We start from the raw sequence: 20638 nt of genomic DNA on the forward strand, positions 1-20638 counted from the left end.
AAGGAATCGTTTGCTCAAGTTACGTATGTTATTCAAAGCACAATATGTTTTGGATTGATTCTTCAAAGTAGGACCCTTTTTGACAGGACGACAGTTTGCACAGCTTGATATTTTCTCAGTCAGCTTTATGATGTTGATGGCACTTTGGGAACGGGAATGACTTTCAATTCACAGCTGTAAGTGTTCATATTAGTAGCTTCAATTACTTGATCTCTTAATGTTTTTGACTTTGAAGATGTTGTCTTCAGTTTTTTATATGTGTGTGTGTGTTACTTTCCTACCCATACAGGTTTACCCCTTTTTTGACCACTCTTCCCCAATGAAATGAATGGAAATAACCCCAGTAATAGAACGAAACTTGACGGTCCTGTCTCCGCTTTCCGCCAGACCTCCTGCGGATGTTCTTCGACTGCCTCTACGATGAGGACGTCATCTCGGAGGAAGCTTTTAACAAGTGGGAAGCGAGCAAAGACCCGGCGGAGCAGGAGGGCAAAGGCGTGGCCCTCAAGTCGGTGACGCCCTTCTTCACGTGGCTGCGGGAGGCCGAGGAGGAATCCGAGGACAATTGAGAGCGACGCGGCCCCGCCCGCCACTTGACAAAATGTTGAACATGAGCGACCTGTCCACGTTCGCTGGAATTCCTTTTTCTGCGGTACGGTTCGGAAACATGCCGCCATTTTCAGTTTGGATTCCGACGGCGAAAGCACTAAATACATGTATAATACATAGAAAATATTTTTGTTTTAAATTTTAACTTACTTTTTGTTACTTTTTAAGAAGAGACTTAAGAAAAAGAAACAGCAGCATAGGTTCTGGACTCTTAATTTATTATTTTTTTAAGGACTGAACGAGCATATGAAAGCAAGAACCCGAACAACAGAATTAACAATATAATTAAATAATATTAATGATAACAAAATAATCATTTTGACAAAGGAATAGAGAGGCCTCCCTGGATTCTACGCTGTTTGGATGAAAACAGGGTAGCGCAAAATCCATTTTGGGGGTGAAAGGGAAGTCAACTTTGTGGTCTAAAATAATCCAAAAAGTGCCCCCCCCCCCCGTCCTCTGCTTTTGCTGCTTGTGTCCGGTGCGCTGCATTCAAGGAGCGATGGAAAACGGACAACCGCTCACGAACAAAGTCCATGCAGAACCAGCAAAATGCCAGGCACGAGTAAGGGGAGGCACTCATGACAAAAATGCTTGTAATACTTCAGCCCTACACAGCTTATTAAAAAGCTTGTAAAAAATATATTAAAGATGGGAGACGAAACGTATTTCAAAGCTTGGAGTTGATTCTGGTGGTTTTGTCCGAGTCCGTCTGACCCTTTATGACATTCAGAGGCGCCCAAAACTAATTGGTCAGAACGGCTCGTGTCGTGTATTGAATGACATTTGTTTTATTCTTGGGCCCTGGTTTTAGAAAAATGCTTCTGACGGATTAATCATGTGGTGTGCCTGAAAACATCCATTTCTCTGCATTAAGGTAAAAAAATGTATGCTCATGAACCCCTGCCTATTTACAGTTCCATCATTATCAGAATTTATTTTGGGGGGCAAGCTATCCTCCATAATGTGCTGAAAAGTGCATTGTGTGTTCAGGTCAAAGTGAAGAGTTTTGCTTTGGCGCCATCTGCTGGTATCTTTGTTCCACGGAACTCTCCGTGAGCCGAGGAGCTTCATTTTGCCAAAAGTAGTTCTTTGACACTAACTTGTGGTGTCTGTACTCATTTGTAATGACGCCATATGTCTTTTAGGTGAAAAGAGGGGAGGTTCAATTCCTCACAGGGTTTTGCAAAGTTTCAAACTCTTTCAAACTCCATATCCCAAAGCCATGTTGTAGCACCCCCTGTACAATTTGAACTCTCGGGTGATTGGATTTTTCACTTGCTTTGTGAGGAAGCTGTTTTGATTTTCGAGTTTGCACAAAAGCGCGTCAATGCAGGTTTGGGGAAATTATTTGTGGCCAGGACGTTAGTCGGAAATTGAATCCCAATTGTACCCATTTGCCTGTTTTTTTATGTCGTGTTAACCGTTCCACTGGCGAACAGGTTCATTGGAACAGATGAATGTCAGGACAGGGTATTAAAAAAAACATCCCAAAAAGGCTGTTTTTCCCAAGCAAAAATTGGGCGATGATCACAAGCAAAGACAAGCAATGCATCTCAACGTTTAATTGCAAGGAATTTAGGGATTCCATCATCTGCAATTCATTATATCAAAACATTTAGAGAACGTGAAAAACGTTCTATGTGTAAGCACCAAGGCCAAAAACCGACACTGAATGACCGTGACCTTTGATCCCTCAGGCGGCACTCCCAAACACATGACATGACTGCGTAAAGTGTATCACTGCGTGGGCTCAGCAACGCTTCCAAAACTGTCAGTAAACGCAGTTAAACAAGCAGCATGGAGTGCTCCAGACCACCCGGAGTGAACCAAGGAGCCAAAACAAATATTTTACTGGCGTCAAAATGCCAAACCATTTGAAGGGGCAATGCTTCCTCATATGAAATCAGTCCTGTGGGAACCCTATATTCAAAACACTTCCGCCTGCAGCCAATTATGTGCAATTGACGTTGATTGTTTGGCCGTGTGCTCCCAAACACAAGAATTTTCTACAGCGTAGGTGTCAAAAGTCTCATTCTCGCATCCTGCATCGTTTCTGGGTCGCTCTCCAAAACATACCTGATGCAAATGATTTGCTCGTTAGTAAGCTCTGGAGGAGCGTGAAAATGATTCCAATCATTTGAATCAGGTGTGTTCGGGAGAGAAGAACTGAAGGCATGCCCGATACCAGCCCTCCAGGACTGGACTTTGACTTCTGTCTTGTACTGTAAAACATTGTAACTAATGAATGAATAACTGAATCGCGATACAGTTTTATATTTAAAAAGATGTGGCATGCAAAAGTATTCAGCCCTCCTGTGTCAATACTTGGTGGAAGCACGTCTTGCTTGCTGCAATTACAGCTGCAAATCTTTTGGGTTTGTCTCTACCAGCTTTGTACATCTAGAGACTGGAATTTTGGGCCAATCTTCTTCCCATCAACTCTGACCAGCTCCCCTGTCCCTGCAGCAGAAAAGCAGCCCCACAACATGATGCTGCCACCACCATGTTTGACAGTGGGGAAGTAGTTATACTAAGGTTAGATTACACACAGGTGGACTCCAATTAATCATTATTAGGTCAACGGCTAATCATTCAGCAATCATCATTTATATATTTTATTCTTCCATAGATTACGAGGACTGTATTAAACGAATTACAACAAAATATTGCAAAGTAGCATAAAACACAGACAAATATAACAACTTTCTACATGAGGACCACAACTCCCATGATTCTTAGCCTCAGACCCTGTCTCAGTAGCGATCATAGTTGTAGTTTCCCCTCCATAATTGATTTGCCACGGTAAAAAAAAAAAAAAAAAAAAAGACGGGGGGGGGGGGTTCATGTCTGCACACTGTATCAACGCTTTAAAGTAAATTTTCAATCCGCACGGGGTCGGGTACGTATGTGAAATGGAATAATGACTGAAGTACATTTTTTTTCTTTGTTTAAAGTCTAGCTAGCCACGCTGACTTGAAATGCGTGAGTAAATTCGACTCAATGGTTCTCAATTGAAACAAAGAAGATGGTAGTGCTCGTGATAATCGGAGGCCGTCGACAAGCCGCCATGACAGGCGAGACGCCGTGACGTCACCAAGCACTAGAACGGGGCGGGGCTCGTAAACAGAGGAATCGAAATAAAGGCTTGTGCGCTCATTTTTAACTCGATAATATCTCCACTTTTTGCACAAAAAGTCCTAGGTAAGTTTGCGTTACAGTTTCGGTGACGCTCTGAGCGTCGTGCGCGGGAATTCTTGCAGGCCGGGGCGGGTTTTTGAAATGCTCTCGCGACGCCATCGTCACCATTGCCGTGTATGTGTGTCATACTCAAGTGTATGTGTGTTATTAACCGGGGACAAAATGGCGAAATTGGCGATTTTGCTTTGCGCATCTGTCAAGAGTCGTAAGAGAGCAACCGGAACAAAACGCTTCGTCGATCCCCCGCAAAGTCACGTATTTGACCGTTTCCGTCCATTTAATGGCACGGGACCTCTATGAATCGAGATAAAGGCTTTGCCTGTATGAAACCGATGCCAGCAGTGGGCCCCGAACCAGCGTTTTTTTTTCCCCCCGCACGTCTTTTTTTTTTGCAGAATCGCCCGAATCCCGGATTCAGAATGATTCTACGTCCAAAACTCTGGTGTAATTTTGTCTTGTTTTCGGCGATGTACTTCCACATTTTACTAAGGATCCACAACATTCCAACTTTGACGCGATGTAAACACATTCACATCATCCAGGACATCCGGGTAACAATGTTGTCTTTTTGCAAATTTAATAGCATATTCCCAGTTTACCATTAAATTCAACATTTTCCACTCTAACCTGCCCCCCCCCCCCCCAAAAAAAAAAAAACAAAAACAAAACATTCAAGTGACTGTAATGTGCGAAAATATGTCAAATCCTAACTGTTCAACAATCTCAAATTTTCATACTACGTTAAGTTTTATTATTCCTTTTTTCCCCCCCAAATTAAAGCCACCGAAGTAAAACGCCTTAATGCCTAAATTCACCTAAGAGACACGTTTGTATGAATGGGTGAGAAGTGTTGTACCTTTTGACACGTATTGAGCTATTCATACCATGTTAACTTTCAAATCTTCCACTAATTTAGAATAGCAATTAGTTCCCATTTCCCAAACGTTCACGACCCTGTCTTAATAGTTGAATGTAGGGTGTTTTTCTAGCTTTAGTCCATTAAATCTGTCTGCATTGGGTTGGGCCAGCTAGCTAACGCATTTTGTCATGCAATTGAGTCAACTCACTTTGTACAGTTATACTGCCGTGGTGCCATTTGAAAGCTGCGGTAAAGTTACAAAAGCAAAGGCGTTGATACATTGTCGAGCCGGGCTTTCTTCACTGACAGTAGACGTTGATGCTTAAGAAGTTCCATACACAAGCAAACACTCGGGATAAATAAACGGCCAATTCAAGCCACCACTAATTCTTGCCTAGCCTCCTCCCTTAGACATTTTATCACAGGATTAAACCAAAAATAATCATCGTAAGCATTCAGGTTGTATAGAAATGGCAGTGTCTCACTTTTCCTCGAAACCTCCAGGTAAACCTCCTGTGATGCCGATTCGCCGAGCAGCAGCAACTCCAACCGAAGAGAAGCCCCTCTCGGCCGCAGCGGAGACAGGTAAGGACCGCGGTGAGGTCGCTCAAGGGTCGTTTGAGTTTAAAAATGGCTACACCACGAACTCGGTATTACGTTTTCAGCTGGATATCGCATTCTAAAAACGATGGCCGTGAAATAACCGGGAAGTTCTATCTGGGCCTTCCATAAAACCTCTTTTCACGTTGACCAGGGCCCAAAGACACCGCCGAGGAGTCTCCGTCTGCCGAAGGAGAGCAGCCCGTGTCCTCGGAGGGGGCCGCCGGCAAGGACGAGGCAAAAGCGGGCGATGCGGCCCAGCCGGCAGAGAACGGCGAGAAGGTGGATGAAGTGGCCGCCGACAAGTCAGCTGACGGGACAGAGAAAAAAGAGTGAGTGCTCCACCAGCGCGCCACGACGGGGCATCTCCTGCGATATTTCACTATGATAGCACTTTTATCTGCTCACGTGGTCCTTACCCCCGCTCGATATCGGTAGGCCGCCCTTCCGCGCCGCAGCATCGAGTTTCCACTGAGAAGTGATTTCAAAATGCAAAACGGATGATTCGAAACAAACGGAGATGATCCTGTTTGGTTCAGGGAGATTTTTAGATTAGCCTGAGGAGATGCGAGTCCCCGTTCTCGACTGCGGTAACCTCTCCTCTTTTTGTTCTCCCGAGCAAATGGGAGTACGCTAGAGTAGCGACCGCTTATTTATTAAGACAGATGTTTTCAAATTTTCAGTTTATCCGGACAGAGTGACAAATGCAAGGACTGCGTGGCTGGCCAGTGCGCAACCCACTGCTATGTTCTCCTACTGAGGTGAGGATGTGATAGAGATAAGGGCGGGAAGCATCACAGTGAAATATCGCTCCTCGACCGCCATGAGCCGCACCTACTCAGTGCTTCTTGCCGTCCCGCTCTTTACCCCCCCCAGGCTGAAGGACGGCTACAAGTACAAGAAATCCAAAGTCAAGAAAGTGAAAAGAACCATCCCGGTGTGGGCCAGCGTCACGGCTAAAAAGAAGCTTCCTGTGGCCAACTATGCCGGCACGCACAACAGACTGGACCACCTCCTCATCGAAGCCATCACGGTGCGTGACGTGCCGTGGCTCCGCCCCGTTGGCCCCGGCGACGGAGAGCTTGGCCTATCGCATAGGTGTGGAACTCCAGTCCTCGAGGGCCGGTATCCTGCGTGTTTTTGAATCCTTTCTCTCAAACACACCTGATTCAAGCTCTTGTTAATGAACCAATCGTTTGAATGAGCTGTGTCGGGGTGAGAAAACCGCAAAACATGCAGCATACCGGCCCTCGAGGACTGGAGTTTCCAATCGATTACATTTGTAAAACGCTAAGCTGCTCCCGCGCACTTGTGAAGTCAAATCGTTTGAGCCTGGGAAAATGACGGCTGGCTAAATTCATTCTTGTTATATTTCGGGAGAGTGACTCTTATACGGTACTTTAGTATTTGTTTACCGCGGAGAAAGATGTTCAAGTCGGCGTAGGTGCGCAAGTAAATTGCGCGAGCAAACTGGCTCTTCCGCGTCCTTTCTGTTCTCTGTGGGCGGCTGATCTCCATCTCAAAAGCTCCTTTTTGTGCAGTCGTTTGATCACAGGTCCGGTGTTTCCTACCAGTCGGTAATGAAGTACATCGCCAAAAAGTGCCCTGACATGGAGCTGGACAAGAAGAAGTTCCACATCAAGAAGGCGATGAAAAAACAGCTGGAGAAGGGCACCATCAAACAGGTGACTTGAAGTAGCCAAATCAAAAGGCGCGTTTGCGGCTTGACTGGCGACTCGGTAACGCGTTTTTCCTTTGCTGCGGACGTAGCTGAAGGGCAAAGGCCTCTCTGGAACTTTCACCATAGGGAAGCCCACCTCCACGTCCAAAGTAATTGCGCCTTGCTACCGGCGTTACGCGCGATGGTGGCGTTGATGATGATGATGATGATGATGGCGCTGCTTGTTGTAGAAGGCCAGCTCCAAGCAAGAGGCCTTGGGAGACGCCCTGCCGCTCATCATCACCCGTCTTTGCGAGCCCAAAGAGGCTTCGTACCTGCTGATTAAGAAGTACCTGGAGCAGCACTTCCCGAGCCTTAACATCGAAAACAGGTTTGTGCGCTGAAGTGAAACTTTGCAATTCCGGTGCATGGACATGAGCCACGCTGTGAAAAAAACAAATCCCGCCTTTGCCGTGTCGTGTCTAAAACGCGAAAGCTTCCGTTGTGGCGGTTTTGCCGATCGTATCGTCGATTATTTGCCCTCAGGCCGGAAGTCCTCAAGTCGGCCCTGGTGAAGGCGGTGGAGCGAGGACAACTTGAGCAAATAACAGGGAAAGGAGCCTCCGGAACTTTCCAGGCAAAGTCACATTCATTTTGACGCATCAAAGTACAGTAAACCTCCAGAATCGATATGCGGGCAGAGCCTCTCATTTTCATTGTAACCCTGAACATATTGCAAATATGGATCGAATAGTCATCTTTTAACATAGCCATTAAAATAAATGGCTTACAGTTTTTTTTTTTGAGAGAGAGAATGCGTTAGAAGTCTTAGAAAATGCCCCCGTTAAAATGAAAGCAATCATGGGTATTTCAATAAGGAAAAAGTGGGGGTGTCGTGGTCACGTGATCGGACATCAGGCTCAATCTGCTCATTTCAGAGCCATCGAAATCCGGAAGAAACCATCAAATTTGTTTTTATTTATTCGTGAATGACAATGAAATCGTTTAAAATAGTAGTTTATCATTAAAGGGCCACAAAGCTAGGATAATTATCATATTTTTGTTTATTTATTCATAATAACGCTCAGGCTCAGTATATTGCGCATATAATGAATACACAAAGAAGAGTGTCATAACCCCCCAGTAAACCGTAGTCCATTTTCGCAAAGAATTAAGAAGATATACAAAATGATGTGATTTGATAAAATACACAAAGCGTACTTCTCCAAAGAGTTAATGATTGGATTCCATGCAAAAATATGTGTCAAGTTAGCAATTGATGAATTGTGAATTGGGTGACGGTTTACTGTAATACTAAAAGCCATTGGGAACGCTGTCGTAACGTCTCGTAAATGTATCCTACGGATTTTATTTTTTGCAGTTAAAGCGCACCGGCAACCAAGTGCTGCTGAAAGGTGGCACCTTGGAGGATGCCATCTTGGCAGCCATCACGGCCATGAACGAGCCCAAGACGTGCAGTACCACGACGCTGCGCAAGTATCTGGTCGACGCTAACAAGGACGCCAAGGAGTACCAACTAGGTGAGACTCTCGCCCCCTCTAGTGGTCACATTTGGAAAGTCACCTTGCCAGGCGTGTTTTTGTTTACCGAAAGACAAGTGTGTAATGGAATAAGATCACTCACAAAAACGTAATTAATAACAATTTGTATCACTAAGCGCAATCATTTGTGTGTTTGAAATGTTTTCTTGTGACCATGAGTCAAACCTTCAATTGACCATTGTTAAAAATGAGCACGCGTCATCTTTAACTTTGGACCATGATGAAGTGTTTCAAGGCCCGTATTCCATGTCATTGGCATCCGCCATCTTCGTTTGCATCTTGATTCATTTTGTAGGGCTGGATTACTCTTCCTTACATTTACTTTTTGCATATTCAGCTTCTTATTCGCTGGAGGCAAGCCACAGAAGAAGAGATTGATTCTGAAAGAAGACGCTTCGTAGTTGATTGTCACAAGAAAAGAAGTCAAACCCTCACCATTTTGATTGGCATTCGCCAGAAAACATTTCAAGCATATTATTACTATCGCAGATATTAATCAGTTATCCCTCATGCGACTTTTTGCCAGTGATTTGACTCCTTTTGTCTTTGTTTTTCCATGAAGTGGCCAATCTGAGGAGGACCCTGACCAAGTGTAAAGTACTTGGCTGGATGGAGCAGATCACGGGTCACGGTTTCACCGGGACTTACCGGCTCAGCTTCCCGTTCTACCCAAGGTAAAAAAAATTTTTTGCCTTCTCCCCCAACCTCGAGGTAAAGCATCTTCACATTGTATTCATGCCGGCCGATTGAAGGCGTAGAAAAATCAGTTCTTACTAGGCCTGGTGCATGCTTTGCGCGTTATGCGTGCACGGACTGCAGACGTGGCGGCGATGGCGGTGGATGGACATCTGCTTGGAGGAGCGCTCGTGTGAGAAGACCCGCCGGGATTCCGGTCCTGCGTTATTAAAATACAACAAACACAGTTGCTCCGCCTCTTGGCTTTCGCAGAGGTCGCCGGTCGTCACGATAAAGTCCGAAACTCTACTACAACATTGGAAAATAGGGACTCATAATCTTTGTCAAGCATAAATTATGAATTTTGAAATCAGCATTGCAGACACGTGTCAGCACCTTCCCCATAATAAAGCAATAAAAAAAAAAACAGGTCTATTGATTTTTTTTTGGTGTGTGTCTGTGTTCAGCCCAACTACGCTGTATCCAGACAAATTCAACAAGGTGTCCACCAAGCCCTCGTCCAGATCCAGGCGCAGAGCTACGTCTGAGGATGAGGAGTCGGAGGAGGAGGAAGAGGAGGACGAAGAGTCTGAGGAAGAGGCTCCCGTGCAGAAAAGGTGCGTGCCAATCTTCATTTTTGTTTAGTCCAAATGCTGTGCCTTTCCATCGCTCTCACCCATTTTCACATTTTTATTCACGTAAAGGACAAAAGATGCGCATCGCAATACGGTGTTGGGATTCCAATACAGCAAAGCAATTATGAGACTTTTATTTTTGTCAAATTTCATGATAACGAAGTATCAATAAATTAGAACTATCCATTTCTTGGATCGCATAGTTGTTTTTTGAAGGGACATCACATCTGACGCGTTTGGCTTAGGGTCTAGTAGTGAAATGGCTGACCAAGTCAAGTATGAAGTATATTTGTAATGACGGAGATGGCGTTGGGCTTGTCCGCAGGTCCGCGAAGAGACCCCCGCCCAGGGTCCGCCATCCCCCGGCCGCCAAGAAAGTCAGCAGAGGCCGAGGACGCTCCCCGGCCAAAGCGTCCCCCGCCAAGAAAGCGGCGGCCAAGAGGGTGACTAAAGCCAAGGCGTCCGCTTCAAAAGCCGCCGCCGCCGTCAAGCGGCGAGCGGCCGTCAAAAGGCCCAAGACGCCCGCCGTCAGACGTCTAAACAAACGGGGCGCCGGGCGACCTGCCGCCCCGGAAGAATCTCCCGAGGAGGAGCCCCAATCGGAAGAGGAGCCCGCGCCCCCAAAGAAGAGGGGTGCCGCCAAGAAATCAAAGCCCGCGTCGCCGGCTAAGCGGCCCGCCAAAAAGGGCGGCGCCAAGCGCCCCAAGCCAGAAGACTCCACCCCGGAAGAATCTCCCAAGGAGGAAGAGGGGCCCGAATCGGAAGAGGAGCCCGTGCCCCCAAAGAAGAGGGCCGCCGCCAAGAGATCCAAGCCCGCGTCGCCGGCCAAGCGGCCCGCCAAAAAGGCCGGCGCCAAGCGCCCCAAGCCGGGAGACTCCGCCCCCGGGGAGCCCGAGGAGACCGAGGCCAAGAAGCCGGCAGGCAGAGCGTCCAGGCGGCCCGGGGCCGACGGGGGACCCCCCGCAAAGAAATCGGCACCCGGCGCCAAGCGGTCGGACCGCAAGTCAAAGAAAGGAAAGAACTGAGGCCCCCGCCCTCAGTCTGCCCCGACCGCCACTTTCATCATCGCTCCCTTTATCGTCCTCCCCTTGTTTTTTAATGGGGGGGTAGGTTTTTTTTCTAGAATCGGTCACCGTAGAAGGTCATACCACGAGTTACCTTTTTAATCCGTGTAGATAAATTGAGAGCGGCTTGGGGGATGACATCCTGTAGAGCTACGTAGTTTTCCTTATTATTTGGAGGGGTTTTGTTTATTTACCTGGTCCGCTCCTTGTCGGCAGCTGGTCTTTTTCCAGGAAGCGATACGGTCGCGTGAATTCAGACCTACAGTCTGTTCTAACGCTGCGGTTCCCACAAAACGAGGCTCCCCGTTTCCCAGGGGGGAAAAAAAAATAAATGTGTAAACATTGTTTTACTTTCTTATTCGTTAAAACAGGAATTGGCCTATTTTTGTTTATATATATGTGTGTGTGTGTGTGTGTGCGCGTGTGTGAGATAGACAGTTGGTTTGGATGCCTCACAGCTGTAATTCGGTGTGCAGCTAAGTGTCGTGAATAAGGAAGCTGCCGCTTAGTGTAGCGTCTCCATCCCCCCACATGCATGTGTATTCCTTGTGTTGTTAAGCCTTTTTTCCAAATAATAAAATGGTTCTTTGTACACAATGTTTTTTTTTTTTGTTATTTGGTTCTTTTATTCCCCTTTATCAACTGTCCACAATTGGAAGGCATAGCACAACCAGTAATTTGTTTCACTTAATCCTAAATGCTCCTGTATAGTATTTTCACATTCGTAGTTTTAAGTTTCTTTACATTTGATGTCTATTTTGTCTGATTTTAACCGGTCATAAAAAATGATGTCCAAAAAAAACGTTTATTTGAAGTTCGTACAGTTTTGTTGTCAACCGAATGGTTAAACTTGAGTGCCACCGTATCTAAACTAATTTGTCATGTGTGGTTTGGGTTTGTTGTTTTCTTTGGGTTTTGATCATGTTCCTAAGTTCTAGTTTCAAGTTTTGTTTCCCCCTTGCATCTCCTTTTGCTGTCAGTGTCTCGTTAGTTTGATCTCGTCCACCTGCCTGTTTACCGGCCCTCCTTGTCATCCAATCAGCTTCCCCTGCCTTTCGTGTCTCTCCCCCGGCTGTGTCGCGTCTTCTCGTTAAGCGTTTAGTTTATTTAAGTTCCCAGTTTGCGTTCGGTTCTTGTCGGGTCATTGTTTATTTTCCGCGCTGCCTGGTCCTTGTTGCTGCGTTACCTCCCTGCTGCCTCGCCCAATCAGACTTGTCGTTGATCTGCTCCTGGTCCTCATTTTCCCCGTTTTGCCCCCACCTGCCTGTAAGTTTGTTTCTGTTGTACTTTATATTTCTGCGCGTTCCCCACCCTGTTCAGTTTTTTTCATGAAATGATCTTTTGAGCCTTAAACTTATCACCCCCAGCAATTATTGGTTTCACCTTTCTCACACTCCTCACCAACATGCCACGAGATCGTGGCAGAATTATTGAAATGCGAAAAAAAATGTGATTTAAGATTCGCATATGAGTACCCCTAGTTTTAAATATTCAATAATCTTGAATAAAGGGCAGCAGACTACACCCCCCCCCCGAAAAAAAAAACAATCAAACGCAGGCAGATGCCATTTGTAATCTCAAAGGCTGCAGTTAGCATATAATAACCAAAAGGGGGCGCCATCATTGTTCGTTTCTTAGATGTATGAAATCAGTGGTATCAGAATTGATGGAAACTTCATTAGCCGTCCACGTTTTGCTGTGCATTGGTTATTCCATCAATTACTGTATTTCAGACAGTAATGTAGATTGCTAGCCTCAATAACGTCTTGTATGCCTCAAGAATTAAAAGACAGTCGCACGGATATTACACAGGAGAAAACAAAATTTAAAAAAAACTGCTAATTTGCTTCTTGCAGCTTCTCACATCCGTCACGTACGTGGCAGACATTTGTCAAGCTCTCCCAACTAACTACCTGTTAAAACAACACTACGCGCGTTACTTTATGTCGTAGGACTTGTAACAAACATTGAGACAAAACAGCTGTGCAAAAATAATAAAAAGGCACAATAATGTTGATTTACTGCACTGGGCTGCTATCAAAGTGTAGAATTACATGAGGCATTTACTGTGAATGGAAGACATAAAATTGAGAAGCTGTGATTAAGCTTAATGGCTTCAGCAAGGAGGATAGCTCCCACAAGTATGTGATTTACTGCGTCGGCATTGGGTTAATGAACCTTTGTGTTTAATTTCTCATTCCACAATGATTCATGAACCTGGGGAGGTCTTCCATGCATTTTAATAGGAATGCAAACAGAATTGTTCGTTCTGTCTGGACTTTCACGTGTTTTAGAAAAGGTGAAGTAAATTCGGTGCTCTGCAGGTCATTTACGTATGTATAACCCTACATCAAATAGTAGCTACATATTTGAAAACAAACAAAATAAGTTGGTTGACAACAAACAAAACAAAGAGCAACCAAAGACGTTACAAAATAAGGAACAAGTGCCAATCAGGAATCAAAACAAAAATATTAATGGCAAACAAAAAAGCAAAACATTACTAAAGACGAAAAAAAATTATGTGCATACAAAAAAACAAAAGCAATTTAGGAATCAAAAAACAAAAAAGTGATTGCAAACAAAAAACATTAAAAAAAAAAAAAGATGAAACAACTGCAAATCAGGCATCACAAAAAAACACAAAAATTATGGCAAACAACAAACAGACAAAAAATAGAAAAAAAAGAAGTGAATCACATTACAAAAGATGAAATATTAGTTTTTGTGATTCACACTTTAGGGCCATAGTAAGTTAGTGTGTATTTTAAATCATTCATTATATTTATGTCTAATCAGATTTTCAACACTATGTATTGATATGTAAATGTCATCTACACACATCAGACTGGAGATCTCCCCCGCCACACACACACACGCACACACACTTTTTTTTTTTTTTTAACCAATCAGATTTCGCATTCACCGTTGGTGTCAAGATGTTGAATGTACGCAGGTTTCCGAAATAGGCCAGTCAAGAAATAGACGTCCACACATCTTTCAATGCTGACACAATTTTATAGATTCCATTGAAATGCCATCTGTCACGCTCCTACCTAACGGGGACGTTGGGAACGTCATTGCTGTGACTTTGCCATGACCTTGTCATCCATCACCAAGCAAAATTGTAGCGCTTAAGGGTGCGGGCGGCAATCGGGAAGGCAGGAGCTTGTAAAAGCGCATTTTTATCAACTTGATGAATTTGACACGTATTTTGAAAAGAGGGGACGTCTTCTGACTTGCTGTTTACTTCCTCTAATTATTTTTTGAAGTTTGAAGTAGTGGTGTTCAAACTGTGGCCCGCGGGCATGTACATAAGGCGGCCCAAACCATATCCTGAAAATACATTTTTTGACATGGCCTGCAATTATAAAAATATTTTTAAAAAATACCAAAAAAAAAATGATGGTGGGCAGCATTAAGTGCGAAAAAAATTTGCCTCATGAACGTTAAAAAGAGAGCTTTTGACATTTGTTTTATATACGATACAAATAGAAAGCTACATTACACAAAGTGTATTTGTTTGACTATTTGAATAATGAGCATACTAATATATATATATATATATATATATATATATATATATGTGTGTATATGAGCGTCTACCTGTTTTTTTTTCTGTAAACAGCCCTCACAGGAGAATGTTTGGACATAAACTGGTTGACAGGAAATGGTTAAAATAATTTTCTCTTGACACATGTCCTCATTTGTCAACTTTGCAGCGATATATGTCTCCATACGATATGCCAGGCTGTCCAAAGAGGTTTTGATTGTGCTAATGATAAGGTGTCACGGTGCCGCGTCCCATATTCTGTGCAGCGGGATGAGAGCGCTCCAGCCTGAATTTGTGTGGTTCCATAAAGTGATTGATGAGTCCCTGTGCTGTGGTGCTTTGATTAAGATGTCCATGATTTATTACTACGGCTCACAATATAATTAGGTTCTCTATTTACACTCAACAAAACAGCACCTTCTTGGTTTATTATCACAATACGTGTGTCATAGTTCAAATACATTGTAGAAAATCAAATTGAATTAACCCTTATGTGGTATTTTGAGCATTTTTGGGTCATTTTCTTCCACATCATTCTTAAGTATTTGTATTTATTTATTTTTAGCCAACTGATGGCACACGCCTGCTAGTGTGATAACTAAGAGGTTGTTCCATGTTGACATTTGATATATGGTCGCGATATTTCGACACAGGAAGAAAAACGGCTCGTTTACACGGACTCCACCTCTTACCGTGTGGCTGCCTTGCCCCCTTGTCATTGAATGCCGACGTGCCACGCAACATGCATCCATCCTTCATCCTGAACGTTCATCACCGCTCATTCAAATGATTAGCTCATCAGCGAGCCGAGCAGGAGCTTGCAAATCATCCTCATCACTCGAATCAGGTGATTTTCAGAGAGAAACCTCCAAAATGTGCAGACTCTGAAGCTTTGGAGTTTGACACCTATGATCTACACGGAAAAAATTTTTTTTTGGGGGGGGGGGCACCTTCCACCACCTTCCCCGATGCCACAGAAAGATCTAGAAGGATGTAAAGCAAATAATTCCGGTAATTGGCAGTCAAACCAACATCTGTAAACTCTTCTCTCAATACAACGCCGATCTCATTTAAAACAAAAAAAACGCACACATTTACCTAGCGATTAACGTTCAATAACATCATCCGTCTACAAAGGGGCTTGGCATCATTGCGCGTTTGCACATTGTTCTTCCTGTTTAGGATGGGCAGAGCCCCGCAGACTCCTTGCGCTCACTTCCTGCCTGCGAGGGCGGAGGACTAGCTGTGACCTTGCTTAGCATACTTGACATTGTCTGAAGATTGGTCCTGGAAAGATAAGATGGAGGAATTCTCAATCATTTGAGCAAGAATGGGGAAATTAGCATCTTTCAAACTAGCGTTTCCCGCGGAGCAATTTGGTAAATAGTCCAAACAGGAAGTTGCCGGTCAAGCAGTATTCCACTTTTTCATCATTTGGAAGAAAAACAAAGCACAAGTTGTCTTACCTGGTTATTTTTGTCTCCTGTAAGAACAACAAAGATTATTTCTACAGCAAAATCTTAAGTAAGAGGAGAGGAAATCCCCCCTGGCTTTTTCAACAGCGTTTATTCCGGCTTGCGCTTCCTATTTCCTGTCCTCCTCAGCATGCTTCCTGCTTTGTCGTTCCTGCATCGCCATTGTCTCCTGCTTGCTGAAAAGAAATGTTGGGGGGGGACAACAGTCACCCAGGAATTTCCTCATGGGAGAAACAGTGTGTGTGCGTGTGTGTGTGTGTGTGTGTGTGTGTGTGTGTGTGTGTGTGTGTGGCGGGGGGGGTTAATAGAAATAATAGAATTGTAATAAAATTAATAAAATAGAATATAACGCTTATAAAATGCACTAGCAACAATCTACACCCATTTTCATGTTGCGTGCAATTTGTTCACACACAGATTGGAAATTCAGAGCCTCACACAATTTCCAAATTCACAATCGCACAAAATATATCAATCGATAAAAACAAATGTGTTGTTGTTTTTTTGAGTTTTTCAGCCAGACAACTTTAATACCCGCACTGCAATTCCTCCTGTAATAACTTCGATTTAGTTTTATGGAGTCAAATCTGTGAATATTAGACATATTCTTATCATTACTACATTTGAATATTTTCAAGGGTTAGGGTTAATTAAACCCTCTGCGTTTAATTGTCTGTGAAAATTGATTTTCATTGCAGCGATATGTTTGCACATGCACCTCCCATTGGCTGTATCATTACAATGAGAAATACTGTAGACGCTTCATCGGCTGATAATGACTCGTCCTCATCTGCGCACGTATGGTTATACTTGCATTTTATGCTGCACAATAATCATATCAGATGAGGCTTCTGCGAGAAAAAAGAACAATATGTACATAGGTTAGCATACGCAACATAAATCTGTTGTAATGTCTGCTTGGTGTTAAACTTAATTATACATGAATATGCACTTTGCGCTGTAAAGACTCATTGTATTCATAATTATATGCGTCGTATGACCCTTATCCATATACACACAATATAACATCATAAAAAACATGACATGACAATATAATGTCTGCTTGACATGAATTCTCAGAGCTGCTCTTTTTTTATATTCAATAATACACTTTTAAGCTGACAATTTTGAGCAGGTGAAGCAGTACGAGCAGAATTGTTGCCGACTGCAGACAAGATGAAAAGAGTCATTGCGAATGAGCTTTCGCCCCCTGATAACAGCTGCCAAGCAACAAATTAATAATGAAGTAGAAAATGAAATTACGCTGAGTCATTAAGTTTACTGCTCTCTGTAGGAGCGCATAATGGGCCTGCCAGCGATCATAAGACAGGACACAAAAATGCTGGATTATAGATGAAATCTATAAAATGTTTGGCAATTTATATACGTGGGTGTTTGATAACCTTCTTTGTCCAAATACAATTGAGACGTTTCTTTAGCTGTACTGTATTCTAGAAAAGAAAAGAAAATCTGCTATAAAGTGTGGACTGGAGAGTATGAACTTAAAACTTAAAACACAAAACTCCCCATATAATTATAATAATAATAATAATAATAAGAAGAAGAAGTAGTAGAAAAAGTATATTAATAATAATAGCAATAATAATCATGTTTATTTGGAACCAGAGGTCTTAGTGATTTTTTAAAAAATGTATTATTCTTGTTTGTATGTCATTACTTTTTACAGATTTATATATACATATATATATATATATATATATATATATATATATATATATATATATATATATATGTAAATCTGTAAAAAGTAATGACATCAATAATAATAAAAATAATGATGATAATATATATATAATATATATATATATATATATATATATATATATATACACACACACACGTGTAGAGTAGAATTGGAAGCATTTACATGGCGATTAAATTATTTTAGTTTCGTCCGGCAAAATTGAAAACTAGCAGGGTGTAGTTGTAACCAAATGTAGTCTCGTTTTTCATCACCATAAATTCGATAAAGACATTTCTGAAGCTGTCAATTTCTGCTGTCAAGAGCGGGATTTAGCATGCAGGATATCGCTAGAGAATCAATAGAGATTCTTCACGGTTTGGATTTTTCTTCTCAAACCTTTCAGCACGTCATGACTTTTACCGTCTTCCACTGCGAGACAAGACATCAAACCACAATGGGGGGAGGGGGGCATTTTCCACACTTGAGTTGCGACAATTTTTGTTGTATTTTCCGCTCAATCTACTTCTCCCTTATCTTCGCTATATGAAACCTGGCTTACAGCTACAACTATTGTAACCCGCGTAGACTACATACTGTAAAAAACGAATAATAATAATAGTTCCCCAACGTCATATTTTTCAGGGTACGAACGTAGAAGATCTCGCAAAACTGTTAGCCTTTAGCCGCCGTTTGATAAGAGCCGTATATCTGTCCTGGCTTGATTCTTCCCATGGTAACGGTGATGTTGATAAATGTCAAGAGGATAAAAGAATAAACGCGGCGAGGAAAGAATGAGTTCATATTGTGTAGAAGTAGTAACATAAACAAAGATGTCCCTCAAGGGCAGTTTCGGGGAAACGTATAAAAATCACCTCTGAAGAAGCCTACACAGCCCTGAGGATCCAGTCTCAAGTGGATCTGCACAACCGCATTTTTATATAGACATATTTCAACTACCTCCATATAGCCTACTAGGGAAAAAATAAGTACTGTATTTTCTGCACCATAAGACGCACCGGATTATAAGGTGAATGGCCTATTTTAAAAATGATTTCATGTATAGGGCGCACCGCATTATAAGGCGCATAGAATAGAAGCTGCAGTGGCTAGGGTTGTGTTATGCATCCACTAGATGGAGCCAAAGGGAATGTCAACAAAACAATCAGATGAGTCGTTCAAAAATTAAAAATACAGATGATTTTTACTATCAAAGTACAAAGTACTATCTGAAGTATTTAATTAAATTGCAACCTCAAACCTTTACCCGTCTTGTAAAAAAAAAAAAAAAAAAAAGTGAGAATGGCGCGTTTTGCCGTGTGATGATGACATCCCCGAACATCACACTTCCACATCAGGAAGCGAATTCTTCGAGGCAGGATGTTCCGAGTCCTCACACCAATAGATTTTCTTGGCGCCGAAAGCTCCAATCAGGAGTGTTAATCACATGCGGTGTTAAAAGACTAACAAGGAGAATATGTCATATCGGTGGCCACATTGTTAGGTACGCTTAAACAATGTCGTTTCATCAAATTCTATATCGAATGGGCCCAAATTGGCATTTACACATGTATTGTATTGTATTATATTACACATTTATTTGTACACATTTGCACATTTGTGTATGCAGCTGATGTTACACATACATTTGTGAGTATGAGTTCTCATACGCAATTAGAGTAATTTTCACCCTTTTATTGAGGACGTACCCCCCTGGAAAATACTTTTTTTTTTTTCATAGAAAGAGGCCCTAACTAACAAAAAGTCAAACTTAAACGACATTTGTAGTCAGAGCTCTAGGTGTCTTTTATTCATCAACTTCAGAAGATGGATCACGCGACTTTATTTCTGATCATTTACAACATGTATCTATGTGAATCTTCACCAAATAAAGTCACACAACATATTGAAAAGGTATTGCAGCAATAAGCAGCTTCATGTTCCAATTGGTGTGCTCTTAATTTGAAAACTGTGCTGTTCCTGTCACGGTATTAAGAAAAAATATCACTACAGTACCGTATGTCTTATCTGTGTCAGGGAGCTTAATGTATTCATGTAAGAGCGCCGCGATCACAACATTTTAATGTAGTTTGGCATTTATTTAAGCTGAATCGAAACGCATGTAAAGGTGTCATTTTGGCTAATCGGATTTGCTGACACGGCGCGAAAGGAAAACGTTGGCATGATGCATTATCATGTCAAGCTCCAGCCGCTTGCATCACCATTATTAAATAGACTGGCTGGCAGCGACAAACATTGGCCGAGCTCCCGTCTGCCAGCGCCCAAAGTCAATGACATTATTGCTATTTATGAGTTTTGATTAATTGTTGGGATTCGCCTCTTCCGAGTCGCTGTTGGCACTCATTAGCATAATCGTGTTAGTGTTTGGATGTGCCCTTGCGTTGTCATTCCACACGGTAATGAATGCGGATCGGTGATGAGATGGTGACGGCCTCGTCCTCCGCGGGTTACCATTCAGGTGCGCCTCGTGAAGCTTTCCGTCAACGTATGCTAGTAATCGTGTTGAAATTGTCTTTAAATTCGACCGCAAATATCCTACGATTTGCTACATGGGCGTTTTTTGCCCATTTCGAATCTCGCTGATCTCTATTTTTAAAATGTTCTTTGTTTTTGATGTGCAGAACAGATAGAAGTACCGTTTAATAATTATATATATATATATATATATATATATATATATATATATATATATATATATATATATATATATATATATATATGTAAATTCGTCCATTACCTTTGCTTTTCAGTTCTAAATGTATTTTTTACATTTAAATATTCTATAACACCCAGTTTTCAATTTTGATATGCTAGCTATGCTCCAATTTTGAAGCAATTTATAAGGGGACAATGCACAAAAACATTGAGTGTTTGTAAAAGAAAGCGCGGTTATATAAAATAAATGCAGAAACTGTTTTTAAATCAACAAAAGGATATACAGTATTGAAAGGTTTCAAACGCTGAGAAAATCAGTGCTGTTTTCATTGAATCTTGTAATATTGCCCACTGTGAGAAAGCGGCA

At 42.5% G+C, this 20638-nt stretch overlaps 2 protein-coding genes and 1 long non-coding RNA gene across 9 annotated transcripts in view; 2 read left to right on the forward strand and 1 right to left on the reverse strand.

The window, feature by feature from the left end:
• The window catches only part of eif4g3a (eukaryotic translation initiation factor 4 gamma, 3a), a 37902-nt gene extending 36625 nt beyond the window's left edge, over nt 1-1277 (forward strand). For all 5 annotated transcript variants that reach the window (XM_088423446.1, XM_088423447.1, XM_088423448.1 and 2 more), the window contains one exon: nt 388-1277. In XM_088423446.1, the coding sequence (XP_088279572.1) occupies nt 388-569 (182 nt within the window). In that variant the 3' untranslated portion in view covers nt 570-1277. The remainder of the gene's footprint in view (nt 1-387) is intronic.
• A 2419-nt stretch (nt 1278-3696) lies between these two features.
• Nucleotides 3697-11462, forward strand: hp1bp3 (heterochromatin protein 1, binding protein 3). Of its 3 annotated transcripts, none has more exons than XM_088424250.1 (13): nt 3697-3813; nt 5174-5254; nt 5424-5601; nt 5953-6030; nt 6146-6302; nt 6811-6954; nt 7040-7099; nt 7181-7320; nt 7476-7566; nt 8311-8470; nt 9054-9165; nt 9634-9783; nt 10127-11462. In XM_088424250.1, exons 2-13 carry the CDS (start codon nt 5188-5190, stop codon nt 10824-10826), a joined length of 2037 nt encoding a protein of 678 aa, XP_088280376.1. In that variant the 5' UTR covers nt 3697-3813; nt 5174-5187; the 3' UTR covers nt 10827-11462. The 3 variants fall into 3 exon arrangements, with proteins under 3 accessions (XP_088280376.1, XP_088280378.1, XP_088280377.1); XM_088424251.1 differs by lacking the exon at nt 3697-3813 and adding an exon at nt 3960-4361; XM_088424252.1 differs by lacking the exon at nt 5953-6030.
• A 1073-nt stretch (nt 11463-12535) lies between these two features.
• On the reverse strand, nt 12536-15993 carry LOC148419476 (uncharacterized). The gene is made up of 3 exons (XR_015866637.1): nt 15885-15993; nt 15517-15705; nt 12536-15401 (listed from the first exon to the last, which is right to left on the reverse strand). It is a non-coding gene; the product is annotated as an uncharacterized LOC148419476 (long non-coding RNA).
• Between the last annotated feature and the right edge of the window lie 4645 nt (nt 15994-20638).

Source organism: Hippichthys cyanospilos, chromosome 9, assembly GCF_059441005.1.
Source record: "Hippichthys cyanospilos isolate Australia breed blue-spotted pipefish chromosome 9, RoL_Hcya_1.0, whole genome shotgun sequence".
NCBI classification, from domain to species: Eukaryota; Metazoa; Chordata; class Actinopteri; order Syngnathiformes; family Syngnathidae; genus Hippichthys; species Hippichthys cyanospilos.